The following is a 20,033-nucleotide window of genomic DNA, read 5'->3' as shown; positions in this document are numbered from 1 at the left end:
GGCCATTGGGAAGCGTCAGGCTCCTCTTCAGACGCTGTCTTCATGCTGCGCCTTTGCATGTGTCTCCACTCGGTCTTGCTTGGAGAAGATGTGACACGTCTTGTCTACGTTCGTTCTCGCTCTGTTCCTGTTTCCTTCAGTCTCTCTCCTGTTCCTTTTCCCCAAACCTGCAGTTGTCTTCCCGCCTCTCCTCCTCCTCTCTCTCTCCCCTTTTTCTCCTCTTCCCAACTCCCACCTCAGAGCGGGGAGTTGTATTGAGTGGACCTGCCCCTTCTGTGGCCGTCTGGGAGGCTGGTGCTTCTCTCGGCTCCCTCTCTCATACCAGTAGCAACCCTCTTCTCACATGACCCTTGAATCCCCTGTCCTGTTAGTGCCGACTTTGGCCTCTAATCAGGTGGGTCTGGGAAGATGGATGGGCCCCCTTTTCCTGGGTGAACTGCAGGAAGGAGCTCCCATTTGGAAACAAATCTCTCCTGAGTTCTGAGGCCAAACACTGAGTTCTGACCCCACTAGAAAGTGGGGGTGGACGCTGGGTGGACGCTGACCTCCACAATCCTGGCTTTCTGCTTTGTATATGGAGAATGAAGTGACATTTTTCCTGGCTATGCCTCATATGTGAGTGGATTTCCTCAGCCTCTGCTCTAGTCTAAGGTCAGACAAGCAGAGTCTGCTGTCAGGCAATCATGAAGAGGATGAAAACGCTCCTTAAATCACTGCCTCTGCTGACTGGGACGGGCAGCTGCAAACTGTGTTGGAATGGTCAGCCCTCAGGGCAGTAAGAGTGGGAAATGTCCCATGGATTTTAACTTTTCTGTCCTGTGGCTCTGCCTGCTTTTTGAACCTTTTTGACTGTGTCTTTTCTTCACTATTCTGGGTAAGCACAGAGCTAAGCAACCAAGGCCCCTGGGCTAAATGATTGTGATTTGGGTTTCATATGGATTTTATGAAAAGAGAGAGAGAGAAAGTGAGAAAGTAAATTCCAGGCATTCTTTGGTGGTTCTGAACTGCAGAGAAACATCACTGGGACAGAGCACTGGAGATTAGGGGAAACCCCATATGACAAGGAAGATCCAGAAAATCCCTTAGGCTTTTAGACCTCATATTCTTACTTCCTGGGAGAAGGAGAGCCCCAGAATTTGCTGGATTTTAGAAGAATTGAGTTTGGGAAGAGAACTGTGACCTCCATTTCTTGGATAGCCCAGGGTTGGATGCTGTTCTAACAGGGTAACCTACTGGTCAACCTCAAATTCACGTACCAACTTTATTCCAGGGATAGGATGAAGTTGCTTAACCCAAGCTTCCCACTGTCTTGAGAGACACCATCACCCAAATGTCATTATCTGATAGTACCTGCTGTGAGCTTGACTGGGGATAAGGTCACCCTTCCTAGATAAGAGAGGCAGTTTGATTCCAAAAGGCTTTACATGATGCAGGTAAAGTTTGTTGGACCACATTCCATGTGTCTTTTCTGTATAATTTGCTTAAAATAAAGATCCATTTTACACCCCACCCCTTCCAGACACACTTGCTTTTATTTTATTTTTTTCTCCTGCATCCATAGAGTGTCTTGGTACCTCGAGGAGCCTTCTGTCATGTTTCTGTGTTTGAGCCCTGAGCCCAAAGCAAAAACAGGTGGACAGCAGGTGTCCTGGAAGGGCTGGAGCTTGGCTGTTTCACAAGGGAAATTTGGCTTATCCTTCTCAATGGATCATTACCGTTTGGGAATTTTTTCTTGAAGATATAACATCAGTCAGCTTTTTCCAATCCCTGGTCTGTCTTACCCTGACTGTGCCACTGAAACAGAGATTGTCAATGACTATAACAGCAGGGCACACTGATTTCTCAGGTGAGGTGTGGAAGCACTGTTTTTCTTCTAGATAGATTCTGTACCTGTTTTCTTTAGGAAGAAGTTAGAAGAGCAGTTTAGCCTAATGTTGAGAATCTTGGCTCTATCACATAATAACTGGATTATCAGACAAGCCGCTTAACCCTCCACATTCAGTTTCTCCCTATGAAAAAAATAGGATCAGTATAGAATATACCTTTTAAGGTTGTTGCAAGGATTAAAGAGAACTATTGTAAAAAACATAGATCAGTACTTGACATGGTAAGTGGTAAATAAATGCTATATAAGGGAAATGATAAAAGTAATGATATGTTAATATTCATATATCTCTGGATGTTTTACCTGGCTTGGAGAATCCCTAGGAATTTTCGGGGCACCCTGAACCAGTTTCTCTTATGCCCTCATAGGTCACCCTGGATTATGTCATTTAAACACTGCTCTCTGGGTCCACTTGCTTGTCATCTGCCTCTTCAGACCATACATCATTCACCTGTGTGGTCTTTCTGAAAAGGCTGGCCAAGACCAGGGGAGAGGTAAACTGAATGGGCAGATTCATACCTTTGATTTTCCTTTTAGGCAGCTGAAGAAGTTCTAGTCAAGGATGAGAAGGGGGTGAGGACATTCTACCAGCAGTGCAAAGTCATGCTCCCTCATACCCTGGCCATCTCTACCCTTTGCCTGCCTTCCAGATTCCCTGGCAGCAGCACCTGCTATATAGGATCTCTGTGGGTAGAGTTTAAAAGAGGAGGGGATGGGGAATTGGTGGGTTGGGGCTTTGGGGATGGAAGACTGACTTCTGTTGGTGAGTTGGACTTCTCTATGAGATGAGACTGTGTGTTGCCTGTGTGTGCATGTAGGTGGGGCCCCCTAGCCCTGTGCTATCAGGGGGAAATCTACAAGTTGTTTCTGACCTGAAATTTGGAGGAGAGTCTTGATACTTTATTTACTAAAAGACTGTGGACTGATGATATCCATCAAAGAAGATGGAGGTTGCTTCATTGCCAGTTAATTCAGGAAACCCCAGAGACCAGAGTCTTATCAACAATTAGTCTGTAAGTTTTTTCTTCCTTCATCCCCACAAATGTGGCCAATACTGGGGAGATGGGGCTGCAGACCTCCCATCCTGCTGTCATTTGTTGTTCGATCTCAAATTGCTGTTGCTCACCACTGGGGACTTCTTTTCCCCTCACAGGGTTGGCTGTCCTACTCCCTTTAATCAGAATTTACCCAAAACCAGTTGTGACGGAGATGGAAAAAGGAGATGTGGGGATTGAGGAAGAGTGTCATTCACCTCAGTCCACTATGGTCCTAGAATGTCCCTACTTCCCTGATGGTGTGCTAAAGCCAGCACTGGCGGGAAAGAAAGAGCGACTCCTCTCTCTCTCCCTTTATTCCTCAGGCTCCGAGTTTGGCTTACTTTGAGAAGAAATGACATTTATAACATACAAGTCTTCTAGATTTGCTTTTATGACTTTTGAAAAATTCTCTCCAGTATGCACAGATTGTCACAGACAGTCCATCCTCCCAGCTACCTTTGATTCCCTTTGTCACATGGGCTGCACAGGCTCCAGTCAAATTGTGGACTTTGTTCTAACCTCGTAGTTGATCCATCAGGCAAATGACAGCATCCATTCTGCAGCTGGGGGAGAAGGAGAGACTGATATACATGGTGTCTCTCCCAGCCCTGGTTTCTCTACTGAATCTTAAAATGTAGAGATTCACTAGACACTTGCTACTGATGGCAAGGAATTTGGACACTAACCATCATAATCTATTTTTACCTTTTATTTGCTTACATGGCTGATGGCATCTGAGCCTAGATTGCAGAAGGTCAGGGAGACACTCCTGATGAAATGTTGGTAGATGGCAAGTATCTGTTACTTTTAGCTGCTGGGGCTCTGCCTGCCTTTTATAGATGGAGAGGAAGAAGCCCAAAGAAGCTGGGTTTTATGTACCTCCATCTCACTTGATATTGGGTTTCTCATTTAGACCTGGCCTTCTCTTTTTGGAGGAGGACAATTAATTGGGGTGGGATTACTCACCTACTGCTTTAATCTGCCTTTTTACTTTTCACTTAAAGGTCTTGGTTGTGAGGATTTCTGAGAGCTTTGGACATTGAAGCTGCTTTCTTCTCTGACCTTCCTCCTCCATGTTTGAGTGATATGGGCTGGGGCTCACTATTAAAGTTTCTCTCTCCCTCTCTTAGGTCTTCTGGTTTCCATCTGAGGTAGGCCTCCCACTGCTGGAGCTTTCTACTGGGTTTTCTCCCTTCCAGGAGCAATCAAGAGGCTGATGTCAAGGAAACATTGTGGATACCTGGGACTCCATAGAACTGTACTCTGTCCTCCTGTGGGTCGGCTATGTGGTTTTCTTCCAGCCCCTCTTCAAAAGCTTCCTTTTCTGGGAGCTGACCTGTGCCTCTCTAATTGTCCCTTCCAGAACACATCCACCTGCACCTGGGCATGCTGCTGCACCTGAGAGGCTGGAGGCTCTGAAATACCAACGGATAAAGAAGCCCAAAAAGTCATCCAAGGGCTCTTCGAAGTCAAAGAAACGATCCGGTAAACGGCAGATTCTCTCTTTCCAGTTCTCTCTGCCTTTATTATGGGATTGTTTGGCTCAGGATCCCAACCTTGGGTTTTCTCTAGAATTAAAAAAATTTTTTTTAATGTTTATTTTTGAGAGAGAGAGAAAGAGAGAATGACACAGAGTGCAAGCAGGGGAGGGGCAGAGGAGGGAGACACAGAATCCGAAGCAGGCTCCAGGCTTCAAGCTTTCAGCACAGAGCCCGATGTGGGGCTCAAACTCACGAACTATAGATCATGACCTAAATAGCATATTTTTTTTAAGCATAAATACCATAAATAGCATATTTTCTTTTCTTTTTTGTAATATGCCTTTTGGAAATATCCCTATCTCCTTATATATTTCTTCTCTATTATTTCAGACCTTTTAGTTGGACATGGGAATTATGGGGTCCTACTCAGTGCTTAAGGGACATTGTGGCATGGACCCAGCCTCTGCTGGATGACCAAACTTTTCTCAGTGAGATAGAATGAAATCTCCTTACCTCGTATAAAGGACATTTCCATTGAAATATGTCTGTTTATCCACCAGTGATACATGGCTTCTAAGATTGTGCAAAAATAATTCAGCCCTTTTTTACACTTAGAAAACTCTTTAATATTTATCATGTACTTTTTACCAATAGTTTTAGGAATCTTATGATAGGCTGTCAAAAAAAGACAGCTGCACAGTTTCCTTGCAGATCTTTAATAACCACTGGAGAGTAACTTTCTTTGGAGACTGGGAAAGTGTCCTGCAGAGGCCCCTGGACTCTCTGGAAGACAGTGAGCACTTGTCTCTCAGTTAGCCTTTGGGTGGTGCTATTATCCTATTAGTTTATAGATGGGAGTCCTGAGGCAGAGAAGAGGAAGAAGCTTTTTTTTAGGGTTTGGGTGAGAAATTGAGCCCAAAGCTGAATGTTCAACCTATTTAAGCTCATTGCAGTTGAAGACACATGTACCCACCTATGTACATATCTATTTTTTTTTTTTAACAAAAAGAGCCACATCAGTTTTTTTCCCTCTTGTTCTGTTACAGTGTCCTGTGCCCCATAATATGTTGATGGCTCCCAAATGTTTTTAGCCCCAGTCTCTTCCATAAGCACAAGTCTCATATTTCTAGTTGTCTGTTGAACATGTGCTTAGATGTTTTATAAGCCTTTGAAATATCCAAAATAAAGTTATTGATTATCCTCTCCAAATCTGCATCTCTTCACTTCTCCCCCAACCTCACAAATGGCACTGCTGCCTACCTCACTGCTCGGGCTCCTTCAGCCTTGTTTTTCTTGCTCTCACGTGTCCTGTGCAATCTACTTGGTAAGGTCTGCGGGCCCAACTTTTACAGTATATCCCAAATCCACCTCAACTGCTAAAACTAAATTCTGAGTTACTCTCATCCCCACCCTGATTATTGCAGTGACTGCCTCACTGGTTATCCTGCTCCATCCTCGCTCCTTCTATAATATATTCTACACCCAGAAACTGAAGTGATCTTTAGAAAATGTAATAGCATCCTCTTTCAGCCATGGCAGTGTGCACACACACATGCACACATGAACACATGAACACACACCTGATTAAAACCTTCCAGAAATTTCCTGCTGCAACCAGAGCAGATTTCAAACTGCTTATGATACTCTTCTCTGTCTTTCCTGTCTCTGTCCTCTGTTCATTCTGCTTCATCTGCAATAGCCTTCTGTCTTTGAAATGTGGCACATTGGCTCTTAACCCAGGGGTTTCACATTTGCCCTTCCTTCTGTTGGTAACACTTCTCCCTTGGAACTTCAGAAGGCTCCATTTAAGACTCAGGCATGACTCCTTCCAAGAGTAGAAGTGTGCATCAGTCATTGGCTCTCACATGGCCCTGTTTTCAGCTTTCTTTGTGCTGCTATCAGTATCTGAAAATTTCATTTCTGTATTTTTTAAGTCTGTAATGTTTGTTTCTTCCTCCTCACCCCACATTTAAGTATAATCTTCTAGAAACCCAGCGCTTTACTGCCCTTTCTGCAGAAGGCCCATGAGGCACAGGAGTGGCCCTAGAAGTCTTGGAAGTGCCAGGCCTGGTTCTATTGCAGGGATTGAAATCTTGGGCAAAGTCCATCATTTCTGGGGGGGGGGGGGGCAGGGGAGGGGTGAAAAAGTGAGTCCCAACCCATTCTTAGATACCTTGATCCGCAACACCTAGAATGATGCTTGGTACCCAAGTGGCACTAAAAAAGAAATACTGATATTACTGTAATAAAAATAAAAGTATTTCTAGTAACTACTAGATAACAGATTTAAACAAATATACTAAATATTAAATAAAAGATTAAAAAATGCCAATTGACTAGACCTATCCTACTATCCTACTTTCTCAGCTCAGTACAAGCAGGGAGCAAGTGTATGTGGTTGGTTACCCATATAACCAACATGGGGATCTCTGCTGTAGTGGCCTCCAGGCCCTGCTACACTCAGCGATTCTCGCTGTCATACTAGAAAGCCAGGATAGATGTCCCAGCAGATGAAAAAGGTGAGTGTGTGAGGTGACAATCTTCCTTTTCACCCACTTTATTTTCTTCCCATTTGTTTGGTGCACCTGTTCCCTTCTCTCTAGACGGTTCTGCCTCCCAGGCTCAGCAGCTTCCAGACTCCCAGGTTCTGTGGCCCGATGAAGCCGTCTGCCTCCGAAAGAAGAAGAGACACTCTCGGCCTGACCCTTTTGCCCGCCTCTCAGACCTGTGCCACCGCCAGCTTCCAGAAGACCAGACGGCGATTCTCAACAGCGTGGATCATGATGACCCTGGCCATGCCACTCTGCTGTGACACGACACAACTCTAAGTGTTCCCTGAGTGGCAGTGCTAGGCTGAGGGGCAAGGGAGGATGAGGGTGTGCCAGCAGGCGGGCAGTTTCTGGGGCTGCTCTGACCTTTGTTCTGTTCATTCTGCCTCTGGCCAGAGTGGAACCTCTGAATCCTGGCCATCCGGTCTCACTTTCGGGACAGAAGGCCAGGGGCAGACCTGTAGGTAGAGATCAGAAAGTGAACCAGGGACAGGGAGAGATCTGCCTCCTTCCCACCTCTCCCCTCTTCCCTGGCTTGATTTTTCTCACCTCTTCAAATATCTTTGGAAGTGAAGAAGGGGAAAGCAATGGCTTTTACTGCTCTCTGCTTGTGTTTCAGTTTCTCAAATCCTGGAAGAGGGCTGGACTTCCATCCCATCTTCCAAATCTACATATATATAGATATAGATACAAATGCATATGTATGTAGTTTGTGGGCTTCTCTATGTATATATATGTACATTGAAGCAAAGTGCTGTTTATTTCTGTGGTCAGTGAAGGAAGGAGGTAGAGGGCAGCAGACTGCTGGGGTTTGTGAGTAGGACTGGCTGAGAGCCAGCTGGGCATCTGATATCCGTCCTGGGTATTCTTCCTTCTGAAACAGGATTCATGGCTTCTCAGCTGAACTCTACCTTCTCCTGTCCAAAGCAGAAATGGGTCTTCCAATGCTTTCTAGCTGCCTGCTTTGGGGGTTCAGCAATGAGTTACCACAGAACTAAACACAAGCCTTTATTTCTTGGTTCCTGGGTGAAGAAAGGGTAGCCAGCAAAGGGCCAGACTGGCATCTTTCTTCCTTCCACAGTTTGTCCCATGCTGCGGAAGTAGAAGCTGCTTAGCAGTGGGGCCAAGAAGCAGGTCCTGATGCACAAACTTGAGCTGATTCATCAGTCCCCTTTGGTCCAGCCAGGGCCAGAAGCCCTGTGGCCAAAGGGCTTCCCGTTCTGGAGCCATCTGTTCTGAACACCAAGCTGCCGCGGCTCTATTTATATCCTGCCTCTGGCTCGGCACCCTCTGGAGCGCTGCTCCAAAGGCACTGATTGGATTCCTCCTTTCCTTTTGTGGGAGCTAATTCCCCAGATTGATTAATTGCCACTTGTGGGGAGCCCGCCTGCGTCTCCTTTCCATCTCTCCACATGCTGCCTGCAGACTCTTCTTTGCCCTGGGCCCTCCTGCATTCCGTGGACCCAAGCTCCAACAGGATGGGATCACATGAAGCTAGGGTGCCTCAGATTTCCAGATTCTGGGGCAACTCTGGATCCCCTCTCTTCCCTCAGTTTTATTTCTGTGGAACTGGCTGAGGCAAAGGGATGAAGGTAGAAGGGTGATAGGTAGGGGCCTGGGTTCTGGTCCTTTTTCTGCCAAAATCTTGTCCTAGTTCAAACTATTAGCACCCAGAAGCTTCTGTGCAGTCATCTTACAGTGACTAAAGATGCATCTCCAGTAAGATAATGGTGCTGCCCAAGAGCAGGACAGAAGGTCCTGAAGATGGATAGGGGTGCATCTGCTCTTTCCCTTCTTATGCAGGAGCCTGTGTTCTGACTACCTGGGAATAAAGGTGGCTGTCAGGTTCCTTGAAGTATTTCCTTCTTGGTGCTGTTGTCTTGGTGGGTTTGGGGACATCTACCTCTCCCCAGTTACCTGCTTGGATGTTGGCCAGGTCAAAGCTCTAGAGGCTTCTGCTGGTCTCACTGCAGTTGCTACTGGTTTAGCCCACATGACCTCAGCAAGGGGGGCTCTGAGAGCTGGGGAGCTTCTCCCTGCTGGGAACTTCCATCTTAGGGAATGGATTCTTCTCTGCCACACAAGCCCCGGTGCTTCCTTTCTCTTGCCTAGAGAGTGGGGACCAACTCCACTGTTGGGGTCTGGCTACATGCCACATAACCATGGTTCCTTTCTAAGGGCAGTGAGTCATGGTGACAGAGGTGGGAGAGGGCAGTTTCTGGCCCTCATCTTGTTGACTGCCCCACTGTTCTGGACTGGGCCTTGCACCCTTGGGGTGGAGCCTCGACCTTCTGGCCAATGCACTTCTCCTGGCATCCAAGACCACTTTACCACCAGGTGGCAGTTCCAGCAAAACAGAAAAGCGGAGGTCGGGTGACTGTCTGCTTTTCAGAGGCAGCACTACCTCTGCCACTGTGCCCGATAAGTGACTCACTGAGTACCTCTCCTAGGGCGTGCAGAGAATGGACATGGGTCTCATACCAAGTCAGTTTGAACCCTCTCTGGGCATGTTGTTTGCCAACCAGGGTGGATCCTGGATGAAATGTGAATGTGGGATGCCAGGGCTGAAGGACTTCAGGGTGAATTGGGCCAATCTTTCTGAGCCCTGCGCTTGGAATTCTAGGTCCTGAGCTTACAGAAGAGGAGAAGATGGTGTGGAAGGCTTTGCCATTTTAGGGTGTCCTACAAGACTGAGAGCCTATCTCTGGGCTGAGGTGCCTCAGACTACAGCTGTGCTTTCCCAAGCGAGCCATCTCCAGGGACCCCCAGTGAGCCATATCCAGGGCTAACAAAGGTGCTGACTCCTGTCTTCTCTTCTTCCTCTGGCAGTGCACCTTACCTCAGCGCATCAGACCAAATGGTTGGAGCTGTGCTTTTTCGCTGGCCACTGAGTGGCAACTATGCTGGGACATCCCTAAGGCTAGGGAAAGGACACATAGCCAACTTAACCTTTTGACAGCCTCACACTCATTTCTCCTCCTAAGAGGGCTTCCTTCTTGTGACAGTGTCCTTGAAGGCCAGCAGCCTCCCTGCAGCCCTGGGAGCTATTTCAGTCCTTCCTTTAAGGGCTGTGGTGGAAATTGGCAGAATACAGTCCCCTTTGTCCCTCTGATGGAGGGTAAAGATGTCACAGGCACATGCTTCCGTGCTGGGTGTGTGCGCATGCGTGTGAGGGCGTGGTTGTGAACATGTGCATGATGGGGGTATAGCCTTTTCTTGGGACCAAATGTCCTTTGTACTCTGCACTTGAGCAATGGCGATGTACACTTTTGAGCTTCCTAGGACTTTCGTGCTCCACTCTGTGGGTGATCAAACGTCCTCCAGACTTCCTCTTTTATGGTCTGGTAGCTTTGCAGAAGAAGCAACTCAGATAAAAACCTATTCTTGTGTCTCAGACTTTTGCCTATCCATTCATTCCACACCTTGACTGGAAACTGATTGTTTCAGGGTTAGGTGATTCTCAGACCAGGGAAAGGATTAAATGATTCTCAGAGGAGCCTGAGGCTGAAAGCACTTAGGGGGATCTGAGACTACAATTGTTTGAGGGGGAATAAATGAGCAATAAGGAGAAGGTGAATCCTGTTTCTTGATTGCTGGCTGACCACACTGAGTGGGTTTCATGGCTTGTGTGGGGCCTTGTGTGTGTATCATTGTTTGTGGCCCAGCTCAGCACATGCTGGTGAACCCTGCCGTCATATCTCCCTTGTGACTTTCCTTGAGAGATGGAGGGTATGAGAGGCCTTGGGAGATTCCACTTTCTCTATAGGCAGTCTGCTTCATCCCACAGGGCTGGTGAGGTCTGTGCCCCATTTAGAAGAGGGGCCTATGTCCCATGATCATGCTCTAGGGGGCATCTCAAGCAGGGGTAGACTGGGGTGAGTAATTATTAATATTTTTCAGTGCTCTCTGTCTTTATTTTGATTTGGGATCTAAAATACTTAGGATTAAACTGATTCCAGTTGTTTCCCTGTGTCCTTTTTATGCAGAAGACACTGGGTAGGGTTCAGATGTGGAATTTCCTGATGAGTTTGGTTTTTGTTTTAGCTCATTTGAGTTTTTGCTGAGTTGACAAAACAGTAGCTTCAAGGGAGAAACAGACTTCACCAAGTCAGGGTGACTTTGCCACTCCCCAGGATTAAAATCCAGGGCTGAGGTGTGCGTGGCTGGAGCTGTTTCTTCCAGTTTTGTTAGAAAAGCCTTCTGTGGGGTTGGGGTGGGCTGGGGGTGGGGGAGAATTGTACATAAAGTACATTTTATTACTACATAGAAACATAAGGAAAGAGAAGCTAATGGTTAATCTTGGGCTTGCTTTGCTTGCATGTAAAGGAGCTTTAGGCGCCATCACAGGGATTTCTGGGGAGCAGCAGGAAAGAGTCAAAGGGTAGAGATGGGTGGGAGTGAGGGGCAGCTCCCCTGAGTGCATCCCTACTTCTCCCCTGGGGAAGAGTGCACATTTTCACCAGCCATTCTAGGCCAGCTCTGCCTTCTTACCTTCTCCAAAATAAAAAGGAGGCAGGCTCCAGCAGGCTATAGGCATGGAACCCCATGGGGCTATGCTTATTGCTTTGGGGAGAGGGTCTAGATCTAAACTGAATGAGGGAATTGATCAGGTGGGGTGTTTTCAGGAAGGGGATTTAGAGAGTTGGAGCATAGAAAGGAGGTCGAATTCTTTAGCCAAGTGTCTATAAGGCTGGAAGGGGAATAGAGAGCTAGGTTGATCATGGAGTAGAAGGTGGGGATCCTGGGATAGGACAGTAAGGCCAGAGCCAGGGGACATCAAATCTTACCTTTCTCTATGGAGCATGTGATAACTTAGTTACTCCTAAGGGTGCAGTATACAAGTCGGGGGTCATCCCAAGAAAAGAAAGAGGAGCAATTGCCTGGGATGGGGCAGGCTGGGGAGTGGTAGCTTTGAAGATCATTTGGGGGATAGGTGTGGAAGACTGTTATAGTCATTGAAAAAAGACTGTGGAGTAGGACCTTAGCGCATAGGCCCAGATTGGATCTTGGAAAAGATCTTGCTTCATAGTTGGACTTCCTTACTTCTTCTAGAATTAGCCTATAACACTAAGTGCCCAAACCAAACATGGACATATTCTCTGTGATGTATTTCAACTTCATCTGTTTGTTTTCAGGGGTTCCTCAGGCCCAAAGCTGGGAGACTTGTCTTGAGATCCCCATCATATTGCTAGCTCTGTGTCAGTAGAGAAAGAGGAAGACTCATTCTCATGAGCTTCATGTGTTTGTTTTCATAAGCAGCAGTGGCAGGTGGCCTTTTCCTTCTCTTCCATGATCTTAAATTGCTTATAAGACATTGTTGCTAGTGGTGGAGAGGAGGGATTAGGGTTGCTTTTGCATTTGTCATCTTTTCTTCTTGGGGCACAGAGACTGCCTTCAGACCATGAAGCCACCCAGTGGCTTCATACCTAGAGGTTTTGTCCTCCTCACATTCTCCTCCTTTGACAAGGTGAGGCCACCAGTCTGATTGCCATAGAAGGATGAGAGAGTTTCACCCTGAAGTGAGACCAGCTATTCCTTTTTCCTCTTTGATGTCTTCCTCCTTTCAGATCAAGAGGCAGAATTAAAAATCTCTTCTTTAGAAGAAATCAATAGGGACCAAAGCTCAGGTTCGACTTCAGCCCTCTTAGCACCTTGATGTTTGGTTAGGGAGGGGTATCCATTGCCATCCCTCCCTCAGACTAGTTGTGAAACTACACTGGTCCAATCCTTTATTTCTGGCTCCCCCCACCATCTGTACTTCAAATAAGTCTTTCATGAACAAATATAACATCCCCACCAGATGTTCTGTGTTTGGGGGTGCTGAGAGGGTAGAAGTGTTTTCTAACCTCATTTTAAGCTGATCAAATAATTCCCAATAGATTAAGTCTGATCCAAAGACACACCTAAACCCAAGGGTTTCTGGGTAGGATAAGGAAAAAATAAGCATTAGTGCACATATCATTAATGGCTCACCACACCTTATAGAAGGAAGAGTCAGAGTATCTTGATTAATAAATACTTGGGTCGGACCACAGCCAGCAGTTGAAATCATGTAGGTATTCCCTTCTGTGGTGGGTATGTAATAGCAGTTAGGGCTCCTGTATAGGGCTGATAGAATAATTGCCAGTTTTGGAGCACTGGCTGGGAGAGCTAGATTGGGGAGTTAGAGTGGTACAAATTCTCAGTTCCTATCCCTGGTCCCTTGGCTGTTTGCCTTTCCACTAGATGGGGACGTGAATGGCTGTCTGGGCCTAATGTTCTTTTTGGTCTTGAAGAAGTGTGCTCTGCCATTCCCACCTCTTCCTGGATTTCCTGGATTCATTTAGGAACTAGGGCAAGCTTTCCACCTCCACCCCCATATATATACCAGTTAGGTCTTTCCTTCCCCACTTCTTTATGTCTCCAGGGATCCTGACCTTGTGCATGGTTTATGATGGGGAGGTGGTTGGGTAGGGAAGGGAATCTGGGAGGGGAGACAGTTTGGGCTGGGAGGCGTGGTTACATTTTCAGCCTTAGAAATACTGAAAGCATGCTTTTGGGCGATGTGTGAGGTTTTCACGTAGTAGATGAAAGGGGCAAATGTTGACCCTCCTCAGGGGTGATGAGGGCTTAGGGGCTTTTTGCTTCCTTTGGTCCTAGGACACCTATAAAAATTCATTTCTGATGGAGGGGAGTAAACCCCCTCATGGTTATCTACAATCCTTCGAAGGCAATTGTCAATCATTCTATCAATGAATATTTATATTGCCTACTATGAACAATGAGAGGTCTGTCATGAGTAGACAGTGTCCTGGCTGGGTCAGAGAAATGGGGCTGTCTCACCTGTCCCTCTGCAGTTGCCAGACCATCTCCTTGGTCGCCAGCCCCAGCCAGCTATCTAGTCTGTGTTCCTTTCCTGGGCTCAGGAAGTAAGGGTATGTGTGGGTGTGAGAGTGTGTGTGCTGTATGTGTGTGGGTGTGAATGGGTGTGGTGTGTTTTGGTGGTGTGTGGGTGTGTGGTGTGTGTTTGTGATGTGATATGGATGTTTTTGTTAGGTGTGTTTGTGGTGTGTGTGTGTGTGTGTGTGTGTGTGTGTGTGTGTGGTATGGTATGTGGTGTGTGTGGTGTGGGATGTGTTGGTGGTTTGGGGTACATGTGTGTGGTGTGTGGTATGTGTGTGTGTATGTATAGGTTTGTAAGGACACACTAATTTGCCTGAGTAGCATCAGGCCTAGATGACCCTCTTTTTGGTTGACTCTTTGATAGGCAACTTCTGTTTAGGTAGGAGGGCGAAATTAGTAATATACCATCTTTAGTGTATTTTTTATGGAGATTGTATATAAAATTCTATAAGTACATAAAATTTGTTCTATTTTAAGGAGAGGGAAACTTATGTAAGGGGAGGGTGGGTACAAGGATCAGATGTAATAGTTGAGTGTGGGAGGCTTCAGGCAAGTGGGGCATCTGGGGAGTGGGAAGTGGTAGGACAGGAGACTCAAGCTGGGCAGGAGGAGTGGGGCTCATGCCCTCGGCACACATATATAAATATACAGAAAACCTATATAAAGTCTATCTAGCTAGCTTATCTATATATCTATATATCTATATGAAGTCATAGCTTGCTTTATTTTTGTACCTGTGCTTAGAGATGTTTTGAGCAGGACCGCCTTCCCCAGGTGGTCTGGAATACTAGCTCATGCCTTGATGCCCCCACCTTCCCTATCCTTCCTCTATGCTTCTTTTCCTTTGAAACACTGTTCAGAGTAGCTTGGGTCTTTCTGATGGAAATGTGTGTATATGAAAATTTTTTAAAATAACAAAACAAATAATCCACTTGCAGAAAGGACAAGTGAACTGAAGGTTGTCAGGAAGCTGTTGGATCTGATAGCCCCAAAGAATCAGGACCCAGTGTCTCTTGTCACTGGGAAAGGACACTGAGGCTTGAACGCTTTGGCACAGTGCTTAATGCAGTGAAGATGGGGAGCTGAAGACTGTGAATCTCTCCTCTTACTGATGGGGTTGGTACTCAGTTCCTCTGAAGGAATCTGGCTCAGCAGCCTTGGAAAGGAGAAGGATGTGATTACCTGCAGGCTTACAGCAGTACTTGTTCTGGTTGTAGCACCTTGATTCAAGGACTCCTGGAAGATGTGGCAGTGAGAGGGAGGCATCTTGAGAGAGCTTTGCCAGGCTGACTGTATGGGCTCAGTCGTAGAGAACAATACCCTGGTCATTCTTGCTGCAGATTCTTGGAACTAGTGTGAATGTGATATCTAGTATAAATACATCATATATGCTTTTTCAGTTATTATTTTAATTGGAAAATAAGGTGTCATTGAAAATGGAATGGTCCAATCCTGTGACACTGAGGGGAGGATAAGGTGTGAGAGAAGAACTCTGGGCATGATGGGGATGATGGGGCTGGGTGGAACCTCTTCCACCTGGCCTGGGACTTACAGAGCTGAACAGTATATTAGAAGAATTTCACTCACAATTGGAGATTTTGGAGAGTGGGAGCTCGCTTGCCTTGGAGGAGGACACTTTGTGTGGCCTGAAGTATACCTCTTTGAGAATTCAAGACCTCACATATGCTGCAAGGGCTCTGCACCTTGCAGCCTCAACAATTGCCTCTTGGGTGCTAGCTTTTTCTTCTGACTTGCCAAGAGCTCAGAGTGATGTGTTTGAAGCTGGTAAAGGGCCAGATGGTACAGGCAGCCAGGAGAGACTTGTGGCTGAAATCTCCCTGCTCTCATCCTGCTCATCAACTAAAAAAAGGCAATACTAACCCCTCCTCCCCAACCAAAGTGTCGTGTTATCTAAGAGCTTTTGTCATTAGAGGGACTCAGATGCCTCAACCTCTGGAATGGCTCTCTTACATTTTTGGGGTATTGTGGGAAGAGTAGGTTGGGATGGAGTTTGAGTCTGACTCCTGGCCCTATAATGTGGACCTTATAGGGCTCTGCCATTCACTCAGGCACTGTCATAGAGTCCCTGGGATTACTTGTTCAAAACACTTCTCATGTTCCAAGGACACTGAAGGAAAATGGGCTCTGTCTACGGTAATGGAAGTGCTCCAATACCGAGTCCAATTGGTAATGTGTCCACCCTTGACTAACTTTTTCTGCAGTCTTCCAGGGAGGCCAAGGATACAGCCGGATGTTTCTTAGTAAGATTTTTCAGGGAGGTTGAGCAAGAGACAAAGCAGCACATTCTCTGTCCTTTCCCACTCACACCCTCCACCTTCTAACCTACCCAAGCCTTCACACAGAGTGCTTTCCATTGTTGGCATTGTTGGTTTTTTCTTTCTTTCTTTTTTTCTTTTTATTTATTTATTTATTTTTTGGCTCTTAAATCAGTCATCCTTTCTTTCTACATAGATCCTGTCCCATTTCTGGTACTCATGCAACCAGCAGAATATGTCACTTTAACATCCCAGGCCCTTCAGAGGGTTAGTACCATCACTAGATCTACAGTTACTCTAAAACTCTACTTCTTCTCACATTATACTCAAGTCTTGATCCTTAGAATCCTCAGCAGCATCAAAGTACACAAGGTCAAAAGTCACCTGCACATTCCCATTTCATTCTTTAACCTCCAGTTGGACTCTTCATTTATGGAAGGAAAAATGACGACAAGGGACATAGCCCCTACCTTGAAATTTTAGAGCTTGGGAGAGGATGTAATGCTTACCTCTACCTTTTCCACAATCCTGGCCATAAGCCCTCAGAAAGATGGTGAAAAGGTAGGTAGACCTTAGAGGGGGAAAGGATAGATAGCCCAGTGTAGATCTCCAATTTCTCTGAAGAACGAGCCTTTCACAAAGGCACATGGAGCAAAATGGGTTGAGATCTGATTATATATGGAATAAAAATTTCCTGTCTTTGAACCTCTTAGTTCATGGGACAAGTTGGTGGGATGGGTGCTCTGATTAGGCCTGTGAAGCTCATAGCCCCTGCTGGGAACTTGAGCTGTTCCATACGCTTGTGCCATGATCCTTGGTTCCCATATGGTGGAAGGGATATTGAATTTTGGCTTTTCCCTTTTGGTAGCTGGTGGTGGAACCTGTGGAGTTGTTTTTCTTCTGCTACCTCTGTCTGCTACATGAAACAAGAGCTTGGAGTAGACCAAGTCATTGAGAATTGCTCACCCACAGATTGGGGTGGGTCATATCCTTTCCCCCTTTATTATCAACCAGTAGCTTGGGGAAGAGGAATTTGTCTGTTGCTCTTTGGCTTTTTGTTAGGCCCTTCTTCTCCTCTTTGCTGTAGGTGACCATGCTGCACCACTTTGTACAATATGAAAAGTGGGAGGCGGGGGAACAGGAGAACTACACAGTGCTCTTCCTGTCCATAAGGTAAGGGATTATTCACAATGCCAGACTGTGGGGGTCTCTGCTGTTGTTTAGTAAACCACAGTGCAGTGTCCAGGCACTGGAAGGGGACACTTCATAGAATGATCTTGATTGCTGGAACTTTAGATGAAATCATTGGTTTAGGGAAGAATAGCAGTTCAAAGCTCCATTTACCAAGTCGTATGCATCAATCGCAAAAGGTCTTAATGTCTCATTCATATTTAATTTCCACACTACCATCTGTGGGGCCAGAGACTGAGGGCACGGATGGCATGTGCTTTCCCCAGTTGCTCCTTTTCCACAGCCATTGACTTGAAGGAACCATCCTGCTTCCTGTCAGGGATGCTTGGTTCCCTTCACCTTCAACTTTTTCTCTTCCATCAGGAGAGATTCTGTCATCCTGGATATACTTCTTCCATCGCACACCTGGAGGCCATTTTGTATGAGTTTCTTTTCCCTGTTTCACCCAGTGGTCTGTGGACACACAGAGGGTGGGGTGGCTAGGCAGTGGGAGGGGGAGGGGTCCCAGTGCAGCCCCCCCAAGACCTCTTAAAAACTCCATACCTCCAGATGCCCAGTAGCCTCTTGTATAGTTATTTTCTGATGAATCTGGATGTGACTATCAGTTTCGTCATGGGAGTTCTTGCTCTCATTTCAAACTCTTTTTTTTTTCCTTCTTCAGCTTTCTTTGGGAGTTACTCCCCACCCATGCCAGGTCTTCTTGTGAAGACCATTCAAACCTCGTTTCCATTTCTTGAATGTCAAGTATTACAACATAACTGCGCTAGGGTGCTTTATGGTGCTGTTCTTGAAGAGGCCAGCTGGACTGAACCTCCTTCGTCCCACTGGTTCCTTAAATCTTGCTGTATTTTGTCTTCTATTTTATTTTTTTTCCCTAGGGGTTTGGGGTGGGAGACATGGGGGTAGCCTTTGTGTTCTCTCCCTCTCTTTTCTTTATGTATGGGCTGGTTAAAGTCAGTTATCATGGGCAGCTGACTTCATGGTATTGGTTGGCTGACTTTGGTTAATTATTAAAGACAAACCAACAAATTGTACAGCTGCACACAGAACACCTTTAAGTGTGAAATTGAATGGCAACTAGAGGCTTACTTTTTGAACTTCAGGTATGTAACTCAAAAGTAAATAAAAACACTATTTTTTCAGTAAGCTTTTTTTTTTCTTCTAAGAGACAACTTAGAAATCAGACTATAAGAACATTAAATCGGTGCTGTACCAAAGCCTTATATGAACATATTTACACTCTGTATATCCTGTCTCTGGTGAACTTCCTGCTCTCTCACCCTCTTCTCAAAAGCCTGGGAATGCCAGCGTGTGCCAAGCCTGGGGCTGGGTCTTGGGGACCTGTGAGCCAAGGGGACATCTTGGAGCAGAGGATAATGATGAAGATGGGACACCGTTCTGCTTCCTGAGTAGACTCTGAGGGGAAACCAGGCATTTGTGTGTGTGTGTGTGTGTGTGTGTGTGTGTGTGTGTGTATGTGTGTGTGTGTGCATATGTGTTTGTGTGTGTGTGTGGGAGTGCTTATGGGTGCACAATGCCAAAGTGAATGCACTAACTGGGGGTCTGAAAGGGAGACCCAGGTTGGCTCTGGGAGTGGGCTGGTTGTAATGAATGAAAGGGGGAATGTGTCCTCTCCCTTATTTCCTGTCTCCTTCCCTTTCCTCTCTGTCAGGGAATGGAGGTGTATGGAAACAGCTACACTCTTAACCAGGTGCTTTTCCCTCAAAATCTCCAGACACTAAGCATCTATAAAAAGCCCATCCAAGGGGCAGGTACCTCTAACTACAAAATCACAGACTGCCAAGATGGGGAGGAGCTTTTCTTCTGTCTAGCTCTTGTTTGCTTTCTTGGGGAAGGGGGCTCCTCCTTGTCCTCCATTCCTAGACCTGGGCCTGTTCTAGCTGCCACCCTCCAGGTGGGCTCCGATTGGCTGTCCTACTCCTTCTTCCCAATCCACAAGGAAGACCTGCTTGAGAGGACCCCTAAGCCACGCCCACTCTGTGGCCCTAAGCAATAATGCCCACCCTGGCTACCAAGGACCCTTTGGCCTTAGACTCTTGCCAGTTAAAAAACCGAGTGACACCCCAAACTCGATTAGGGAGAAGGTCTGCAGCCTGTGTTGGCTCAGGCTGCCATGCCAGGCTCCACTCGCTGGTATTTTCAGGCTTGCTGGATACTAAACCAACTCATCGCCAGTAACACTGCATGTTCATATAGTGAGTTAAAATCGAAACAAGCAAACACGTACATAAGCAAACAAACAAAAAGAGGAAAAAGTGCACATCGAACGACAAGATGTGTAGCCAGTGAAGGTATCCTGGGAGTGTTGCAAGTTAAAGTAATTAAAAGAAGTTTAGTATTTAATTGCTCCTCATGTAACATTACTCTGCTTCAGAAATGTTTTGTATTTTGATATAAATAAACATTTGCTAAAAAAGTTTATTTTCTAATTTTTATTTATACTTAGGAAGTATTTTCTTATATTTTCTAATCTCACCTCTGGCTTTAGATCTCCCTAATTAATCCTAAATTTTTAAACTCATGGCTCAACCTGATTTTGGAAGGATTTGAGGCTTGGAGATTAAGGACCGACTTCATTCATTGAGCAAATATGTACTGAGGGTATATTACATGTGAGTCCCTGTTCCATTCAATAGGAATCTGTCAGTGAGTAAAATAGATAAGGTTTCTATTCTTCTAGGGCTTTTATTCTAGTGGTGGGGAGACTGAGA

At 46.0% G+C, this 20,033-nt stretch overlaps 1 protein-coding gene across 3 annotated transcripts in view; it reads left to right on the top strand.

Moving 5' to 3' along the window:
* IGSF9B (immunoglobulin superfamily member 9B) overlaps nucleotides 1-19,741 on the top strand; it is a 59,553-nt gene extending 39,812 nt beyond the window's left edge. For 2 of the 3 annotated variants that reach the window (XM_045483515.1, XM_045483516.1), the window contains exons 19-20: nucleotides 4,286-4,407; nucleotides 7,007-19,741. In XM_045483515.1, coding sequence (XP_045339471.1) covers nucleotides 4,286-4,407; nucleotides 7,007-7,215 — 331 coding nt within the window. In that variant the 3' untranslated portion in view covers nucleotides 7,216-19,741. Of the gene's footprint in view, nucleotides 1-4,285; nucleotides 4,408-7,006 lie in introns of those variants that run through there. The other variant, XM_045483517.1, reaches the window with a different exon arrangement.
* Nucleotides 19,742-20,033: the final 292 nt, after the last annotated feature.

This window comes from Leopardus geoffroyi, chromosome D1 (genome assembly GCF_018350155.1).
Source record: "Leopardus geoffroyi isolate Oge1 chromosome D1, O.geoffroyi_Oge1_pat1.0, whole genome shotgun sequence".
NCBI lineage: Eukaryota > Metazoa > Chordata > Mammalia > Carnivora > Felidae > Leopardus > Leopardus geoffroyi.
Note: the sequence above shows the minus strand (reverse complement) of the source record. Positions and strands in the feature narration are given on the sequence as shown.